At 33.3% G+C, this 21,072-nt stretch overlaps 1 protein-coding gene across 1 annotated transcript in view; it reads right to left on the reverse strand.

Annotated features, from left to right (window-relative positions):
• Positions 1-2,352: 2,352 nt before the first annotated feature.
• Positions 2,353-21,072, reverse strand: part of LOC131852813 (uncharacterized) — a 32,566-nt gene continuing 13,846 nt past the window's right edge. Inside the window, exon 3 of the mRNA XM_059203548.1 lies at positions 2,353-2,481. Coding sequence (XP_059059531.1) covers positions 2,353-2,481 — 129 coding nt within the window. The remainder of the gene's footprint in view (positions 2,482-21,072) is intronic.

Raw genomic sequence — 21,072 nt, forward strand, 5'->3', positions numbered from 1 at the left:
GCCCTACCGGCAATTAGCCAGTGAATAAGTTGATTTATCTCGAAATAAATAGTCATTACGATTTGTAACATTTACTTTTCTGTACTACTAGCTGTGCCCGCGGTTTCCTCGCGTTAAATTTCAATATAAAATATAGCCTATGTGTTATTCTGATGCATAAACTATATTACTGTAAAGTATCATCAGAATCCGTTCAGTAGTTTTTGCGTGAACGAGTAACAAACTTTCGCGTTTATAATATTATTAAGATATATTTTATACTATTAGCTGTTACCTGGGACTTCCTCCGCGTGGAAATGTTTTTATTTTATAAAATTTCTGAAATAAAAGTAGCCTAAGTTACTTCTTATAAGTTTATTAAGTTATAATAAAGTTATCTGCGAGTAAAAGTCCCGTCAAGATCGAAGCAGTCATTACAGAGATTAGCAACAACAAACAGATAGCCATTTTTAGATGTAAGTGCCGTATTTGAAATTATAAATAGACACTTCAATTACATTTATTTGTACAAAATAGAATATGCTACTATGACAGAAAAAATGCTAGTGACGTCACTCTATGAAGCTGGAATTTTTTGCATTATTGTCTTTTGTCTGTTTATTCCGGCTAATCTCTGAAGTGGTTGGACTTAATTTGACGGGACTTTTTTTGGCAGGTAGCTGATGTAATAAGGAGTAACTTAGGCAACTTTTATTTGAGAAAAATAAAGTTAAATTCCACGCCACTACTACACACTAATAACACCTGTTTAGAGCATATTCATTGGATGTATTCAAGCTGTTTAAGTTTCTTTTTCTTTTTATTTTTTATAGGATTTTTGTACGCAATATGTGAGACCATAACAATCCTATTGTACATATACTAAATAACTAAATTAAAATAAAAAATAACTTAAAAAACGAATATGATACCATCCAGAAGAATAATTTAGCTGCATCGAAAGATGGTTCTGCCAATATTTTATGGAATACTCCTATATCTAACCTATTTAACTTTAAAGCTTGGATGGTATATTCTCTTTTAGATGCATTACTGTTAGAATATTTTTAGACTGTATATTGAACCTACTATGTACAACTTTTATATGTTCTCTATTTATATACTAACTGTGATTTTTCTCCTTCTCTCCATACTTCCGGTTTTTGTCTATAATGTCCTCTTTTGTTCTGATAAGTTTGTTTCAATAAATAAATTCATAAGTATCTACAAAGTAAATAATTCCCAAAATTATCACCAATTATGAACACATGTCATCATAATATGATGTAGATCTTCTTTCCCACAAGCTTCACAATTAGGGGATATCACTTTTTTCATTAAACAAGCAAGTTTATTTCATGGAATGTGTCCGGAACGCAGTCTATTCACAATAACAAAACTCATTAAGTTAGATCAGAAATAAATTTAAATCTAAGATAAAAAATAAATAAATATTTTTTTAAGGAGCAAAACACTAGTACAACAATTAGGGGATGTCACTTTTTTTTATTAAACAAGCAAGTTTATTTAATGGAATGTGTCCAGAACGCAGTCTATTCACAATAACAAAACTCATTAAGTTAGATCAGAAACAAATTTAAATCTAAGGTAAAAAGTAAAAAATATTTTTTGTAAGGAGCAAAACACTAGTGCATTTACATTTACTAAGGTATTGAACTGAAATACAATTTATTATTTACGTAGACTGAGTTATTGTTTCATTACACTATAAAAATATTACCTACATTTATTTTCATATAATAGTAACAAAATATGATTTATTTTAATAATAAAAAATAAACTTTACGAACGACTAACATAAACTAAAAACGTAAAAAACATACATTTTACGTAAACTTATTTATTGTTTTATTACAACATAATAGAGACTATGAAAATAGAATGTTCTCGAGATCTTATAAAATATAAAAGCAACGGACCAACATGCTCGTTCAGAAATAAATTCAATTTAGTTTGGGGGGAGCAAAATAAAGGCGAAAGGGCAAACATTTCGTCAACATACTCGCGAGGGACAATTTATTTGCGAATTGATAAACCCTTTCGTTCACAATGCTGGACGGCTGATTATTGTCCACGCGCCAGTTTTCTTTGGTCCCTGTTAGCTGAATATTCTTGACTGAGTGCGTCGTGGTGTAATTGTTTTTTTATCATTGACTTATTTCAGGCTACTAATAGCTCATATTACAAATACCTTATAGACTTAAAGTTATATAAAAGTAATATAAATGGTCACGACACAGACGATGGTAATCTTCCATGGTAACGCCTATACACCACCCTTTCGGCCAGTAGTCCTCTTTTATAAAGGTGCATGTCAGTAGAGACATACGGTATGAAACTCGCGTTCTGATTCTAGTCCTGCTGCGTCGCCCTCAATGTCAGGTTACTCCTGGTCCGTAGATAGTCGACATTGTCTTGCTCCTTGATGGTATAGTGTAAGCGGGACAGGTACATTGCCGTGGTCGGTATAGCAGCACGCAACTGGATGTGGTATTATTATTAGAACTAATAGTTTATTACTCCAATTTAGACAACCAAAGGTTGTGAATTCGAATCTGCCCAATGGAACTGCATCTAGAAGGACTCTTCATTTCTGATATACTGTTTGTATTCCTAATTATCTGGTTACTCATATACCACTATTCTCACTCGCCGTTCACAGCGTAATGCCTGCATGATGCCAGCAGTGTGCGCTAGAGACGACATAATGCTTTCTTCTCTTTCCCACTTAAATCAAGTTATTAAGAGACGTGTTAGATTTATTTGTACCGGCTGTTGTTTGAGGATATAAAATGTTATGTTTCGACTTTAAGCGACCACTAGTTTATTATTATTATTATGCAATATTAAACAACCATAACCAAAAAGTGCTCAATCATTTCGACAGTAATTCAGGTGGTAAATTAAATACCTATATTGTATCAAGAAAACGGGAAAAGGTCAACTCTCAGTGGCGATGGAGATTTTAAACATAAAGAGAGGGTCCCATGCTCCCTGGGGATGTTCTTTTCATCCAGTTAATGAATTTCGTGACCTTACGGATGTCCCCTAAATAGGTCTTGTTTAGATCCTTTTTTATTTAACCATGAGTTACTTAAATATGCATAATATATAAATAGAAATTGGAATGTAAATAAGAATGTAGTGGAAGGTAAGTTTTTAACCGTAGTTGAAGTACGATGTTTTATTTTATTTTATTTAAAAATAAAAAATCATTTATTCATGTAGCACATTTTAGCCGCATAATAACGTCAATTTTTTTATATTAAAACATTTCTCTACCGTCAAGTCTATATACTGATATAGATCCAATTGAGAAGATCTGGCAAGATCTGCTTAGCTTGGGACTAGATGGCGCTGTGTGAATTGTCCTGAGATATTATTATTATTATTATAGTATAAAACAAAGTCGTTGTCGCTCTGTCCGTCCCTATGTATGCTTAAATCTTTAAAACTACGCAACGGATTTTGAAGTTTTTTTTAATAGATAGAGTGATTCAAGAGGAAGGTTTATATATATAATACATGTACACCCGGACGAAGCCGGGGCGAGTAGCTAGTAATATTATAAACGAAAGTTTGTGAGTAAGGATGAATGTTTGTTACTCTTTCACGTATAAATTACTGAACGGATTTTCATGAAACTTTACAGTAATATAGATAAGCTATATTAGTGTAAAGTTTCGTCAAAATCAGCGTTTGAAACAAGCAGTGCTAGTTGGAATATATTTTTAGTGTCTAAAACCTGTCTGCTAAATATAAGTCCATGCAATTAGTATGTTTTCATTCACCATAACAACATGGCGGGCACGTACCGTGGCAATTATCAGTGATTTCCAGTGGTGGTCGTTTGCATCACAAATTAGCTCATATGATGTGTTAAATCCACATTCCGTACCTGACTTGAATATTACATATTACATATTGCCATTTGCGAATTAAAGGCACTGCGCGTTATGAATTTATGAACTCATACCACTTAGTTGGACGACAAATAATTTCATTATGTCGTAATTGATAAATGCGTTCAATCTTATTAATATCACTAGCTGTTCCCGCGACTTCGTCCGCGTGGAACTTTATTTTTCTAATATAAAGGTGACCTAAGTTACTTCTTATTACATCAGTTACGTTACGTCAGATACCTGCCTAAAAAAGTCTTGTCAAAATCGGTCCAGGCATTTCAGAGATTATCCAGAACAAACTGACAGACAGACAGACAAAAATTGTAAAAAATGTTATTTCGGTGTATGTACCGTATTTATATTCATATGCATGTAGTAAAAAACAATTATTTCAATATTACAGACAGACACTCCAATTTTATTTATGTGTATAGATGTATAGATAAATGCGAAAGTTTGTAAGTATGGATGTTTGTTATTCTTTTACGCAAAAACTACTGCATGGATTTAGATGAAACTTTACAGTAATATAGATTATAAGTCAGAATAACACAAAGGTTATTCTGACTTATAATCTAATAACACATTTCATTTATTTTGTGTTTCATTATTTTCTATGTATGTTAGTCCTTAAGGTATAAACAACACGAGCTATATAAATAATATTAAGTTGCCTGAAATAAATAGAAAACATATGTATACAGAAATTTAAAAGGGATGGTAGCTGAGTGATATTAATAGCTTAGTATTTTAGAAATCCAAGAAGTCGACTGGCTGTGGGGTTGCCAAGTGTCCTAACTACATTTAAAAATATCCCAAATTTCTCCGAAAAGCAAAACTGCCCTATCTCTGCCGCCATCTTGGATTTCTAAAATTTTATAATTTTCCCTAGAGGCCGGGTCCTTCGGCTATCCGACGCCCCACAGTGCGTTGAGCTAGCACACTCGTAGGTACCCTATCAATTTCAGTTTTTGAAGCTAGACCTTAATTTAAAAATTTGTCCCATGATGTATGGGAGTTAGGGGACGATTTGTGATAGACCAAAAAGACTTCTTCATTTAAAATGGTAAAAAAAAAGTTTCCCACTTTATGGGAATCCCAAATCCCAAATCCCAACCCAAAATCGGAGAAAATTTTTAGCCCTGGCAAATCTTCCTACTGAGACTCACCCATGTCAGTAGGTGGCGATTAGTTATGGGATTGCCATGTGTAGCAAAAACGCGATTAAAAATATCCCAATTTTTTTCCAAAAACTAAATCTCCCCTAGCTTGGTCGCCATCTTGGATTTTTGAAATTTCATAATATTAAGTTGCCTGAAATAAATAGAAAACACATGTATACAGAAATTTAAAATAATATCACTAAGCTGCCATCCCTGATTCGCTCAAGGCAAACATTCTCACTGCTATCGACGAACTCGTGCAGTTTAGGTGTGAACGCTTTGATGTAGTTTCATTAAAATTAGTTAAGCATTAGATTAAATACGAGAAGCACGCAAATACGTCTGTCTGCACTTTGAGGTGTATTAACACAATTACGAGAATATTCTCGCGTTAATTGTATAATTCGGGAATAGTGGTTACTGTAACTGATGAGACGGGGTAAGAAAATTATACTTGTATACTGAAGTACGAATATACTAAATAAATATATAAACTACTAGCTAGTCGCCCCGACATCTAAATATATATAACTCAAAGGTGACTGACATAGTGATCTATCAACACAGCCCAAACCACTGGACGGATCGGGCTGAAATTTGGCATGCAGGTAGATGTTATGACGTGGACATCCGCTAAGAAAGGATTTTAATTAATTCTACCCCCAAGGGGATGAAATTAGGGATGAAAGTTTGTATGAAACTTTGTCAATTTCAAACCGATCGGGCTGAGACTTTGCATGCATAAAGCTACTATGACGTAGGCATCCCCTAAGAAAGGATTTTGATGAATTCCACTGCTATGAGGATAAATTAACGAGAGCGAAGCTGCGAGTAAAAGCTAGTATACTATATATATACCTTCCTCTAGAATCACTCTATCTATTAAAAAAACCGCTTCAAAATCTGTTGCGTAGTTTTAAAGAATTAAGCATACATAGGGATGGACAGACAGCGACAGCGACTTAAACTATGTAATGATACAATCTTTGTTTGGCAATAGGTGTCGCTTTTAGATAGATAGATAAAAATATTATTCATGTTAAAGGCACACATAAACAAGGCACTTTAATAATAAGAACAAAAAAAAATTCAGTTATACAATTACATTAGTCAAGTCAAACAAAATACAATATATAACAAATATACACTTAGATTGTGGAATGAACTACCTGCCGAGGTTTTCTCGAGAGACTATAGCATGGGGGTTTTCAAGAAGGGTATATTAAGGTTTCTTAAGGGTCGGCAACGCGCATGTGACACCCCTGGTGTTTCAGGCGTCCATAGGCTACGGTAGCCGTTTACCATCAATGGGCCGTATGCTTGTTTGCCACCTAAGTGGTATAAAAAAAAAAATATATACAGACAAAATAAAATGCAATACAGTTAACACAAAAAAAAACGGTATGAGTAACGTAGTGTGTGTGCATAGCCCATACACAAAATGGCAGCACCTCAGTGTATTGTTTGCAGCATCCAAGCAGCAAACCACTGATATACAGGCACTGCTCAGAGACATATATATATATATATATATATATATATGTATATATATGTCTCTGGGCAGTGCCTGAATTTTGCTATATATATATATATAGCACAGTAGTATATAATATAGTAATAGGTAATTAAAGATTTATTTATCGAAACAGGGAAGAATCAATAAACAATAAAGAGGGCTGTACATAATCTACTTGTAGAATTCACCCTTCTGATGTTATGATAGTAGATAAACTAGCATTTGGCTATTTCTCCCCCTACTAAGAGATTCTATTACAGATATACACATAATCCTATATTAGTTTTAACGAATCTGTCAATCTGTGCGTAAATCGGGGTACATATGATCAGGCTTTTGTATCAAATTCACAATCAAAACATACAATATGGTAAACAATATCTCAGGACAATTCACACAGCGCCGTCTAGTACCAAGTTAAGTAGAGCTTGTGTTATGGGTACTAGACAACTGATATAAATACAAAGATATTTTTTTTAGTAAATACATACTTCAGAAAATCAAAATAACTTATTCATGTAGGATATTTTAGCCGCTTATGAACGTCAAATTTTTTAATTATAATTTTAATTTCTTGCCTACCGTCCAGCTCTTTATATAGATCCAATTGAGAAGAACTGGCAATAAACTCAATTGAATTACTTTTTTTTAAAGCCAGTTTATTTATAATATAATAATAAAATATAATAAAAGACAGACAAATAAATAAATAATATATTTATATAGGTGTCTATGTCTAACATTAAATGAAAATCCAGTGCATGAACAACTATTGCCATGCATGCTCGTCATTCAAGTAATCATATAGTGAGTAATAGGCTTTGCTCAGTAAATATGATTTAACAGATATTTTGAATTTATTTAAGGGTAATTCCAATATATCCTTTGGTATATTATTGTAAATTTTTATATCTATTCCTATACTCTTCAATTCACACAGCGCCGTCTAGTTCCAAGCTAAGCAGAGCTTGAGTTATGGGTACTAGACAACTGATACAAACACTTTTTCACAAAGTTTTATTGTAAATACCTAAATAATATATTCAAATTCAAAATATCTTTATTGATATAGGTCTATTACAGATTCTAATGATATGTCAAATCTACCGTCAGTTCGGAATGATTTCGAGATGAGAAGAACTGATGAGAAACTCAGCTCGTATTCTTTTCAAATAAATGCTTTACCTGTTTACTACAGACAATAATACAGATTCATTTAAATTCAGATTTGAGTGGTAGAATAAAAAAAAACTCGACTATTCAAAAGTGCTTATATTAAGTTTGTTTGAATAAACATGATTTCTGTTTCTATTTGGGAGAATACATAGATATATTAAGACAGAGGCAAATAAATATTCATGTATTGTTCGTTGTTGTTGTAATAATAATGTTCAGGGCTAAAGCGCCTGATATATTTTAATAGCAACAAGAAGATGCACTGAATAGTCGCATTGCATATACATATACTTGTTTTTTGTATACCTGCATCATTTTTATTTTTTTCTTATATAGACATTTGTCAGTTATTGAGTTCACTTCCTTTTTTTTTGTACTAACCTAATTTGTAAAACGTTGTCGTAATTAAAATACTTAAATATAATAAAACCTGTGTTTCATTAGAAGTTCCATTATGTTATACGAGACAAATAATAATGTTTAATTCGGATTATTATCCACTAGCTGTACCCGCGACTTCATCATCATCATCATCTGCTTCTTACTTATCCCATTTATTTGGTGTCGGCGTAATATGTTTTTCCCTTCCATTCATCTCTGTTCGCAGTCATTCCGTTATTTACTCCCTTTATCACCATATCACCTTTCACACAGTCCATCCATCTCTTTATCGGTCTTCCTCTACCCTTATAACCATCCACATTCATATGTAACACCGTCCTTAGGATATGATCTTCATTCCTACGCATTACATGCCCATACTGTACCCGCGACTTCGTTCGTGTAAAATAGTGACCTTGACCAAATAATGAAAAATATTTAATAATCTAACCCCGTAAAAGTCCAATAAAAAAGTTTCATCGTTCTAGCTTCAAAAATAACGACAGACAGAGTTACATTCGCATTTATGTATATATATGGAGTGTCTGTTTGTAATGTTGAAATAACCGTTTTTTAATACATGCATATATATTGCTATATTTATATATATATATATATTATATACTTAGAAGTACATACATTACAAACATGTATGTGTTTGTATGTCTGTATGTAGTGCAAACTTGATCAAATTACTAAAATACTGCAGACGGAATTTAAAAAAGCAAATATGTCACACGTCCAGCCGTTCACTGTTCGTGATAAAAACGAAAGGAGGTAAGTGGCAGCCCTGTCCACATGATTGCACTTACACAATAGCGAATTTGATGTTAAGTGACAAAAAAATACTGTAAGTGTGACAATTAGCTGTCACGGCGGACCATTGTGTGACACGCGTTCGGAAGCAAGTATTTAAATTTCCATTAGCCCCTTTGAACTGCGCTCGGATATAATTGTCAACCCTATAGACCGATATTGTTCCACATTGATGAGAGACCTTTCTATTCTATGCTATTATTTGAGCAATCAAGAAGAGAGATTTAAGAAATTGTAACTAACACTATTCTTATAATATTACTAGTTGTATCCGCGACTTCGTCCGCGTGGAATTTAACTTTATTTTTCTAAAATAAAAGTAGCCTAAGTTACTTCTCATTACTTCAGCTACCTGTCGAAAAAGTCCCGTCAAAATCGGTCCAGCCATTTCAGAGAATTGCCGGAATACAGACAAAAAGACAGACAGACAGACAAAAATTATAAAAAATGTTATTTTGGTGTATGTACCGTATTTATAATCATATGCATGTAGTAAAAAACGGTTATTTCAATATGACAAACAGACACACCAATTTTATTTATATGTATATATATTTTATTCTAATCGGTTTATAAACAAAACAGTTATATGAAGTCGCGAAATCAGCTAGCACAGCAATATTTTTCTTAATTACTTAGGTGTCAAATAAGCATACGGCCCATCTGATGGTAAAAGGTTACCGTAGCCTATAGACGCCTGAAATAACAGGGGTGTCAAGAGCGAGTTGGCGACCCTGAAATACCTATATTACGTCAGAAATATCTGTCCAGTAAAATGGCCAATTAATTTTTACTACTGACTGCGGACGCCACCCCTGACAGCCGCAGAATAAATGTGACGTCACATGTCAAATTAGTAACGGCTGTGTTCGTCCATTTTGCTTTTTTAAATTTCGAATTTCGGCTATGTTGCTTTTTTAAATTTCGTACGGTGCGCGATCGGCAAGTGTTATTGAACGGGACCGTCCGGACGGGTCGGGCGGAAACGAATGTGCGCCCAATTGAAACATATTTATTAATTATTAATTTTTTTGCAACGCTATTGAATTTCAGATTTTTTTACAGGTATTCAATTATAAAAGCAGTTAATATTATTAATTATATTTTATTATTATTTCATATGCATGTTGGTTTATAAAGTATATATTATACTTTATAAACCAGCTTCTCGCCCCGGCTTGTACATGTATTATATATAAACCTTCCTCTTGAATCACTCTGTCATAAAAAAAAAACACTTTATAATCCGTTGCGTAGTTTTAAAGATTTAAGCATACATAGGGACGGACAGACAGCGATTACTTTTTTTATACTGTGTAGTGATATGGGGTTTTAATATTAACTTGAAATAAATAAATAAACAAAATATTTGTTATCCTAAACTATGAACGTGTATGCAACATTTGACAGATGATATTTTTTGAAAATAATGGTAATGGAGACTTTTACTAATAATATTTATTTAATACTTAATAAATAGAAAACATATATAAATCATCATACTTCTGAATACAAATGTTCGTACCCTGCCAGTAATTGAATTCGCTACCTTCGGAAGTAAGGCGATGTGCTAAACCACTAGACCAGAGAGGCTATCAAGTAATAGTCAGAGATAGATTTATCTATTTATTTCAGGCCACTTGGCCCATATTATAAATACCTTATAGACTGACATACATAAGAATTAATATAATAAAACTAAGATATTAAAAGTTGGGGCAGTAAAGTCCTCGAGTGGCGACCACGGACCGGAAGACGCAGCGTGTGAAGGCCTCCAGCAAGGTGGACGGATGATCTGGTCAAGATCGCCGGAAGGCATTGGATGCGAGCAGAGCAGGACCGATCGTCGTGGAGATCTTTGGGGGAGGCCTATGTCCAGCAGTGGATTTCTTCCGGGCTGAAATAATGAATGAATGAAAGAGATTGAAATATTGAAACTGTCTGTGTGGTCACGGCACTGACGACGGCAATCTGCCATGTTGCCTAAGTATGTATTTAATGTTTTTTTTTTATAACACAGGGGACAAACGAGCATGCGGCTCACCTGATTGTAATGATGGTAATGATGGTAATGATCCGCCCATGACCACCCGCAACACCAGGGGAATTGCAAGTACGTTGTCGGCCTTTTAAAAAGGAATAAGCTCTTTTCTTGAAGGTTTCAATATCGTATCGGTTCGGAAGTACCATTGCTGGAAGGTGATTCCACAATGTGGTTGTGCGAGGCAATGGCAGGCATGATCAGGCATGATCAGGATGGTATTTCAGTTTCTGGCGGGTGGTACGGTGGTGAAACTCAACAGCTGGTATTAATCCGAACAATTCCTCAGAACACTCCCCGTGATATATGCGGTAGATAATGCACAGAGATGCAATATCTTGCCGCAAAGCCAATGGGTCGAGTCTGTCACATAGACGTTGATTACCAATGATTCTGGCTGCTCGGTTCTGAATGCGGTCGAATGGAAGAAGCTGGTATGTATCGATTGTATTTAACAATGCCATTACATGGAATTTTCTGGGAAAAAATAAAGTTTACACTGAACGTAGGTACCGCATCCGGTGTGGTGAACGCAAAGTGTAAGAAAGAAAGAAAAATATTTTATTCAGTGCAATGTAAAAAATACAATATAAACAACAAACGAAAAAAAAGAGCAAATAAAATAATTAAACTTAATTTACCATAATAAAAAAATAAAGTAAGTAAATAAAGTGTCAAAGTTTCCCTTCCTAGCAATATTGCAATATGTATCATTACTTTTTTTTTTTCGGACTACCCTAATGCTGTTGGCCGCAGCTGACCTTTACACCTTCACCGGACGTTAGGGAGTGAGTGTAGATGGCACTCCAAACCCGCGGAGGAACTTATGGAGCGGCTGAAGGCCAACTCCCGCCTGACGGATACGACTTTAGTCTGAGGACACCACTAGGGGTTCGAACCTCGGCTCAGGCCGTCGTAATTTCGATCCCCGTTTGAATTGGACGGGGGATCGATCGGAGGGGTATCATGACTGGCAAAGAGTATATATTTGTATTATTATTTATGTTTATGTATTTATGTATTTTACTTTTGTTATAGATTCTACAATTAATTATTGAATTGTATTTAGTATCTAGGTATGGACATTTTTTTTTGTTTGCACCAGTTATTACCCACTTAGTACCACATATCCTGTTTTAGGTTGACTGAAAGAGATCTCTTCTAGGGATAAGTCCACCTTTGCTCACATTGTCTCTAAATTATATTATGTTTGTATTATCTGTGCAATAAAGAATATATATATAATACACACAGAGGGAACAAGGGAGGTACTCGATACGCAAATGATAGGCATGACAGTTGTGATAATGACTTTTTATTGTATTAATCTATTGTCGACGGCCTCGCTGGTGTAGTGGTTTAGCACACCTCCGTACTTCCTATGGTCGGGGATTCGATTCCTCGCACGGCAAAAACATTTGTATTCATGAGTACGATTGTTTGTGACGGTCTAGGTGTTTTCTATGTTTAATATGTATTTATATACAAAAAGAAATCCATGTATATACTGTTTTAAACTTGACGTGGTCATTATTTATACGTATAATTAGTAAAAATCACGGGATCTTACACGGGTAAACTGATCCCAACAGAATCAGTTTACCCGTTACCGTTACCAATGAACAGTTTACCCGTGATCATGGTGGTTGAAACACTGCCGAAATATCAGGAACTCAGCAAATAAATATAAAACGTGGTAAGATCCCGTGATTTTTACTAATTATACTTATGAAATCCATGTATTTGTATCATTTATCTAGTACCCATAACACAAGCATTAGCTAGCTTAACTTAGGTCTATATGGCGCTGTGTGAATTGTTCTGAGATTATTATTACTGTTATTCATAGGCGGTTTCAGAGAAGTTTTCTCCCGCGTACACTTACATTGTGGAATGAACTGCCAAGGTTTCCTCTAGAGGCTACAGCATGGGGTTTATAAAGAAGGGTATATTTAGGACACATGGTATTTCCTCTATAGTAAAGGTAGTCGTTTACCATCAGATCGGCCGTATGCTTGCCACGATTATCGTATAAAAACAAAGTTTACACTGGACGTAGGTACCGCATCCGGTGTGGTGAACGCAAAATGTAAAAGTTTCTCTTCTTAGCAATATTGCAATATGTATCATGACTGTGGCAAAGAGTATAAAATACATGCAGAGGGTATAGAAGTGGCAATTTTTTTGTATGGATGACAATGGAATGCATCTGCTTACGCTAACGGTTTACACTTACGGGGCACCAGTGGAGGTTGCTCAAATGAGCATGAAGTCAGAGCAGTTACCTCATCTGCAAATGGCAATTTACCACGATTGTATGCTCGACGGGTGAACCGCGTGATGGTCAACCCGACATTGCTAACAATGGGGTTATTAGTCCACATTACTAACAATCCCCTTATCTGGAGGGACACTACTGGAAGGAACGCCAGGGGGACCGCGTGGAGATCTACTTGTTAGGGTATATACCTATAATGAGGCAGTAGTCCTAATTAAAATCTGAACTAACAATCTATTTTTTAAATTCCAAATTTACTAACAATTTCTCATCTAGTTGATTAAAACCTGGTTTCGATCCCAAGGTCGTGAGTTTGAAACAAATAGTTATATGTGTCACCCAGAATCGAACTCGCAATCTTTGGGAGAGAAGTAGGTAGATAGAGAAGCAGTAAAGGAATCAATAAAACGGAGTCATAATCCACTAAACCACTACGCTATACATCTATATAGAAAATTGTGAAATTTTTCTCATAGAATTAAGTATAACATTTTTATAAGCGCAGTGGGCCGTTAATATTGATAGATATCATGACATTGTTGACTCAGGACTTTGCGGATAAAATTTCGCAGCTGGCTTAAAATGAAATATTGGTTTAACGTCTCACGGACGGACGGCACCACCATTATCTGTAAGTTATTGTAATCATGATATAACTGTTTATTTCTAACATGGCGAGTCAATTAATGCTTCTGATGTTGACTTAAAGAAAGAAGAAAAGAAATTTATTGTAGATTAATAACGTATAAATAAATTACAATAATACTGCGCAAAATTAGTAATTAGTAATATAATTAATTTAATTATATAGTTGATAATTGAGCCAGCAGCCACTCAGCATATGTTGTGACTGCTCCAAACATTATGGTACAAACATATGTAACTTCTTTTTTTGTTTTAATTTCTGTATACTATTGTACTATATAAATGTATACTTATTTGGAAATTCTTAGTAATGTCTTTTGTTTTACTTTATGTGTGTTTTATTGTTTTTGTTCATTTTTATTTTATGTAAATTGAGAGTCGATTTTCTGAGCACCTACCGAATAAATACAATTTCTGCAGTTTAGCGTTCTGCACATATTTTGAACTAAAACATACCTAATCTATGATGTAATAATACTTTTTAGAAATGTCCCGAGTTTAGAGGTAAGTTTGGGTTTTTTTTTATATTATGTGTATTTTATTTTAAGTCAATTGTAATTGTGAGCGTTTTATTTCTGAGTATCTACAAAATCAATCCCATTTTATTTAATATTGTTAGTGACGTCCTACACATATTGCATAACTAAATTATTGATTCTATGATGTAATGCTTTTTAAAAATGTACCGAGTTTAGTGGTGGTCTCTTTTGTTTTATTTTATGTGTGTTATAGTTTTTGTTCTATTTTATTTTAAATCATATCATATCATTCTATTTTATTATAAATATATTTAATCTATGATCTATGAAATGAAATGAAAAACACTTTATTGTTCCTCTCACAGAAAGAGTAATTACATAAATTAATATGTACATTAAATAAGAAAATAATAACAAAATAATTATAATATAGAGGTAACAATGGGCGGCCTTATCGCTAAATAGCGATTTCTTCCAGGCAACCTTAGGATGGAGAGGAGTGATTAGACTGTGTCTGGTCGAGGTATAACAATTCGTTGTTGGATGTACAATTTACATATCATATACACATACATATAACTACATAATAATCATTATATATAAAATATACATACACACATATATATACATACATATATACATATAAATAAATTAAATAATATCTATACAATAGCGACGTTACTATGCAGATAAGTTTCGTGAATAATATGATCTAATACTTTTTAAATTAATTAAGGGTCGTGTTTCTGAGCATCTACCGAAATAAAATTTTCTTACCGAATTTCATTTTATTTCATATTGTTTGTGACGTTCTGCAAAAATTTCGCAACTAAAACATATTTAATCTATGATATAATACTTTTTAAAAATGTGTCCAGTTTAGAAGTAAGTTTGTCTTTTGTTTTACTTTATGTGTGTCTTATTGTTTTTGTTCATTTTTACTTTAAGTCGATTGTAATTATTGAGTATTAATTTTGTTTCTGAGCATCTATAGAATAAATACCATTTCATTTCATTTCACATTGGTAGTGACGTTCTGCAATAATTTCGCAACTAAAACATATTTAATCTATGATCTAATACTTTTTAAAAATGTGTCCAGTTTAGAAGTAAGTTTGTCTTTTGTTTTACTTTATGTATGTTTTATTGTTTTTGTTCATTTTACTTTTAATCGATTGTAATTAAGAGTATTTTGTTTCTGAGCATCTATAGAATAAATACCATTTCATTTCATATTGGTAGTGACGTTCTGTAAAAATTTCGCAACTAAAATATACTTAATCTATGATGTAATGCTTTTTAAAAATGTGCCGAGTTTAGAGGTAAGCCGCGGCGGGCGCGGTTCGATGTAATTTCATTTCATGAGTGGCCTGCCAGCACTCGTACGCTGAATTGTAATAAGCAAACTTTGAAACAAGTTTGATAAGCTTTTGGGGCAATTGCTAAGATTAAATAGCTGCCGACGGAGTTTTCTTAATGTATTTTGGGGTTGGTACCTGCGCTGTTAACTTACTTTAAAACCTCGGCGTCTTATTGAAGGTTGTTCAATAGCATTCCCTTTATGTCTATGCTTTCATTATATTACATACTTACTTACTAGCTGTGTCCGCGCGTTTCGCCCGCATGTTTATAGCCTATGTGTCATTCTGATGTACCTATAAACTGCAGTGCATCAGGGATGTTCGCGGAGTACCGTGTGGATTGTTTTTATGCTACAATGCGGAAAAGATGCGCATCCCTGGTGCGGAGGGTACGTGCCAGTACCAACAGCATCCTGAGCATGATTGCGGGCAGGCTGGACTGTGCATATGTTAATCACTGCTGTACTATTTCTAATGGAATGGTACAGCGGTGATTTTTATACTGATTTATATGTGAATGTATTTTAATTTATATTTTAACTTAATTTAATATTAATTTTTGATATTATTTGTATTATTATTATTTTTGTGTGTGTATTTTGTGTCTGTAGTCTGTACGTACTAACATTAATTATAAGAAATCTGTAATACTAACAAAGTGGGCAATTAAGCCTGATAATAAATACATTATTATTATTATTATTATTATTATTATATGACTGGAGTTTAAAAATGCTGTCCCGCGAAACTGCATCTATATCACACGTGACATTTATCATTATATTTCCCAAACTATAATATCTTTTTAAATTATAGCGTATGTATTATTCTGATGTATAAGCGATATTACTGTAAAGTTTCATCAAAATCCGTTCAGTAGTTTTTGCGAGTTAAATAGTAAACATCCATCCACGAGTATGGATGGACGCAAATACTTTCAAGTTTATGATATTAATAAGATTTAATACATATATGTGTAACAACGTTCTAGTTTAATCTCTCTGCCTATACCCTAAGTAAGTGACGTGAACCCGAAGTAAGCACTGTATAATAGATATTACTTTTTAACAAAATTAATCAGTTGCAATATAAAATCATCAAGTCCCGCTTAACAATACCTGTCAATTGCAGGACTCGGATGTGACGTCAAGACATTGATTATCTCGAGTGTTTGAGCACAATAAAAACAAGTAGATAACAAGCAGTGATCGCTGGAAAATGTCCCTCAGGTAGCCAATTAGTAGCCCCCGCCCCGCGGGCCGCCCCTGCCCCTCGTCTAGCCTCCCGTAACGAGCTGTCAAACTTTTTGCCCACACACCCTTTGTTTGTCAGCCGACTGCGAAACCCGCCAAATAATGGCGACATAGAAATATTTTTACTTTTTTCTCTCCATAGATAATAAAATGTGACGGGCTAAGGAAGATTCCGGAACGGTTTTTTTAATATCAACTTCGCAGGTATTTGTAACAATGTAAATGAATATAAATATCAAAATATATGTGGTATGAATTATCTGCCTTTTCTATAGCATGGGGTTTTTCAAGAAGGGTATATTAAGGTTTCTTAAGAGTGTTTCAAGCGTCCATAGGCCTGAAACAACCTTAAGAAACCTTATTTATAACCATACTCCTATACTCTAATGGCCCATCTGATGGTAAATGGTTATAGAGTATAGGAGTATGGTTATAAATAAGGTTTCTTAAGGTAATCAAAAATATGGCCCATCTGATGGTAAATGGTTAATTTTTGATTACCATATTAGTGGTATAAAAAAGCACACTCATTTTAAAGGCTTCATCCACATCTGGAAATACGTCTCACTAAGAAAAGATTAATTTATTCGACGTAATTGATCTTGACTTCTCCAAAATTCAATAACAACTGAAGTCACTCTACATTTGATAATAAAAAACATATATTTGAGCTCTTATATACAATTATATATTGTATACATTTCGAATATATTTTTAAGTATTAAGAAAATGGCGTACATTGTATAAATTAAGTTACAATATCTTACTAATATTATAAACACGAAAGTTTGTGAGTATGGATGTTTGTTACTCTTTCAAGCAAAAACTACTGAACGGATTTTCATGAAAATTTACAGTAATATAGCTTATACATCAGAATAACATATAGGCTACAAATTTCACGCGGAAAACACGGACAGAGCTAGTAAAAAATATATATTTGAGCTCGTGAACATAATTATATATTCGATATCATTCTAATACATTTCTTCGCATTCAATAAGGTTTTAGAAAAGACGTGCATTGTATAAATTGAGTTACAGTATCTTAATGCGAAATACGGATAAGTACGGATGGATGTTTGTTACTCTTTCACGCAAAAACTACTGAACAGATTTTCATGAAACTTCACAGTATTATAGCTTATACATCAGAATAAAATATATGCTATAAATTTCGCGGAACCACGGGCACAGCTAGTAAAGAAATATGTTTGAGCTCTGGAATACAATTATATATTCGATACATTTTTTTCGTATTCAATAAGGATTTAGAAAATGGGGTGCATTATATAAATTGAGTTACAATATTCATCATAATTTTGTAAAGAATTCGAAAGGTTTGCAAGTAAGTTGTACCTATAGGGTAAACTCGATCGGGCATTACAAATCGGATTGTCCGTCCCGTCCGATGAGATATTCAAACAAATGGTGAACCAACGAACCAAATGTAGTGTTATACGTTTTCTAACCTAAGAATGTAACATAAATATTAGACCCACTTCACTGAAATTGATTTAGTTATCTTTTATCATCTCTTGTAAAAATAAGTAATAAAAAGTTAACGTTAAAAATGAAACAAATAAAAAAATTTAGTTGTCTTTTATCATCTTTTGTGCAAATAGATAACAAAAAGTTAAAGTTAAATACAAACAAACAAAAAAAAAACTAAAAATTGGTCCTTTAAAAGTATTGACCAAGAAAGTTTTCTTATTCGTATATAGTATTTATTACACAGTATAAGTATAGTATTGTTAATTTTCTCTAGATTTTTAGCATAATTAAGATTTCTGTATCTCCAAAAAATCCATATAAACATATAGGCTACTTGACGGTAAGTGGTAGTCGTCACCTATATACATAAATAGCACAACTGACATCATATCAACAAATGTTATCCATGGTACCTCTCAACATATATATATATATATTTGATTACAAAATAAAAAATCCATAAAAAACACGCTATTCTTTCTAATCTAACTGACAGAAGACACAAAGTATAGAAAAAACAAAAAAAAAATAGATTTTTTTAACACGAATAATTTTATGGTTAATACAGGTAATTTACCTATCTCGAACTTTCGTGTTTTACAAGGAACATTCTTAAAAACTATTACCATCCTACGAAAATCCTGAAAAATAGATGTAAATATGTGTAGGAAATCGCCTAACTACACGTTGAGTAAATTCAATCAATTTCTTTTGAAATAGGAACAGCATTTTCTCACCCTTCACCCCTCCTTAAAATAGAAGAAACATGGATTCTACAGACGACTTTGTACAAAGTGTATCTTGGCCATTTTATGGGGTACAAGTATTTTTATAATATACTATCCGATCACGCAAACGTTGTATTGCCATATAAAATAAAATCGCTATTAAAAAATAGGGGTTGGGGATAGAAGAGAGAACATTTAGGGTTGTATATATTTTTATTGCCACATAATAAAAAAAATATCTACTAAATAAAAAAAAATCTTAGTTATCACTTTCCTACAATACTTATCACTTAGGGGTATGAAAAATAGATCGTAGCCGATTCTCAGACCTACTGAATATGCATATAAAATTTCATAAAAATCGGCTAAGCAATTTTGGAGGAGTTACTATGTAACTAACATTGTGACACGAGAATTTTATATACAAGATTTATAGTAAAAAGTTTCGGCATGTAATGCGTAAAATTAAGACTGTAATTTTAAAGAAAGTGTTATATGAGTGTGGATGGTTATGAAATGACTGGTGACGACCTCCATGGTCTAGCGGTCTTGCACATCACTTTACGTCCGATGGTCGCGGGTTTGATTCCTCGCACGGCACAAACATTTGTATTCATGAGTATAATTGTTTGTATATATATTGGTTTGGGTGTTTTTAATGTACATTATGTATGTATTTACGAAAAAAATATCTGTTTTTGTATCAGTTACGTAGTACCCATAACACAAGCTTTAGCTAGTTTAACTTGGATCTACATAGATGGCGCTGTGTGAATTGTCCTGAGATTATTATTAAATAATATTGTGACACGATAATTTTTTATATAATTTTTATACTAAAAAGTTTCGGCATGTATGTGTGGAAATGAAGACAGGAATTTTAAAGAAAGTGTTGTATGAATGTGGATGGTTATGAAATCTTGGCAAATAGAGATGAATGGAAGAGAAAAACATATTACGCCGACCCCAAGAGATAAGGAATCAGGTGATGATTTATCCTAAAAAGGTAACATCCAATTCGGCTGACGTCCGTACAAAGTTTAGTTGACTAGTCCTTTCTTTGAAATATCAGTTTGAATCTTGCCTAAAACAACAAGCGAGCTCCCATTTTATTATGTACTAGCTGTACCCGCGATTTCGTCCGCGTTGAATTTAACTTTATTTTAATAAAATAAAAGAATTTTTCTAAAATAAAAGTAGCCTAAGTTACTCCTTACATCAGCTACCAGCCAAAAAAAGTCCTGTCAAAATCGGTGCAGCCATTTCAGAGATAACAAACAGACAGGCAGACAAAAATAGTGAATATGATATTTTAGTGTATGTACCTACCGTATTTATATTCATATGTATGTAGTAAAAAATGGTTATTTCAGTATTACAAACATACACTCCAATTTTATTTATATGTATAGACATGCAAAGTTTGCTCGCACGAACCACCCCGTCGACACTACACAGTGTCACATCCCCGGCCTGAGGCGTATGCAAATATTATTTGCCACTGTGTCGATTGTATGAACTTCAGTGATTACCCACTGTTTCGCTATTTCAGACGGCCCCAACATATAGCAACTATAATATTAACTTATAGTTCATAGAACGATTACACAATAAGATACCAAAAGATATACTGGAATTACCTTTTAATAAACTCAAAACATCTGTTAAATTTATTATATTCACATTCATTGATCCCACTTAACCATTATTTGAATGATATTATGATACGTTATAGTTTTTTGAACAATTACACAATAAGATAACAAAACAATGTTTTGAATTTATTAAAAGGTAATTCCAATATACTGGAATTACCTTTTAATAAATTCAAAACATC

The sequence above is a fragment of the Achroia grisella genome, unplaced genomic scaffold, assembly GCF_030625045.1.
Source record: "Achroia grisella isolate CSIRO2021 unplaced genomic scaffold, CSIRO_AGI_Agris_v1 utg862, whole genome shotgun sequence".
Lineage (NCBI taxonomy): Eukaryota > Metazoa > Arthropoda > Insecta > Lepidoptera > Pyralidae > Achroia > Achroia grisella.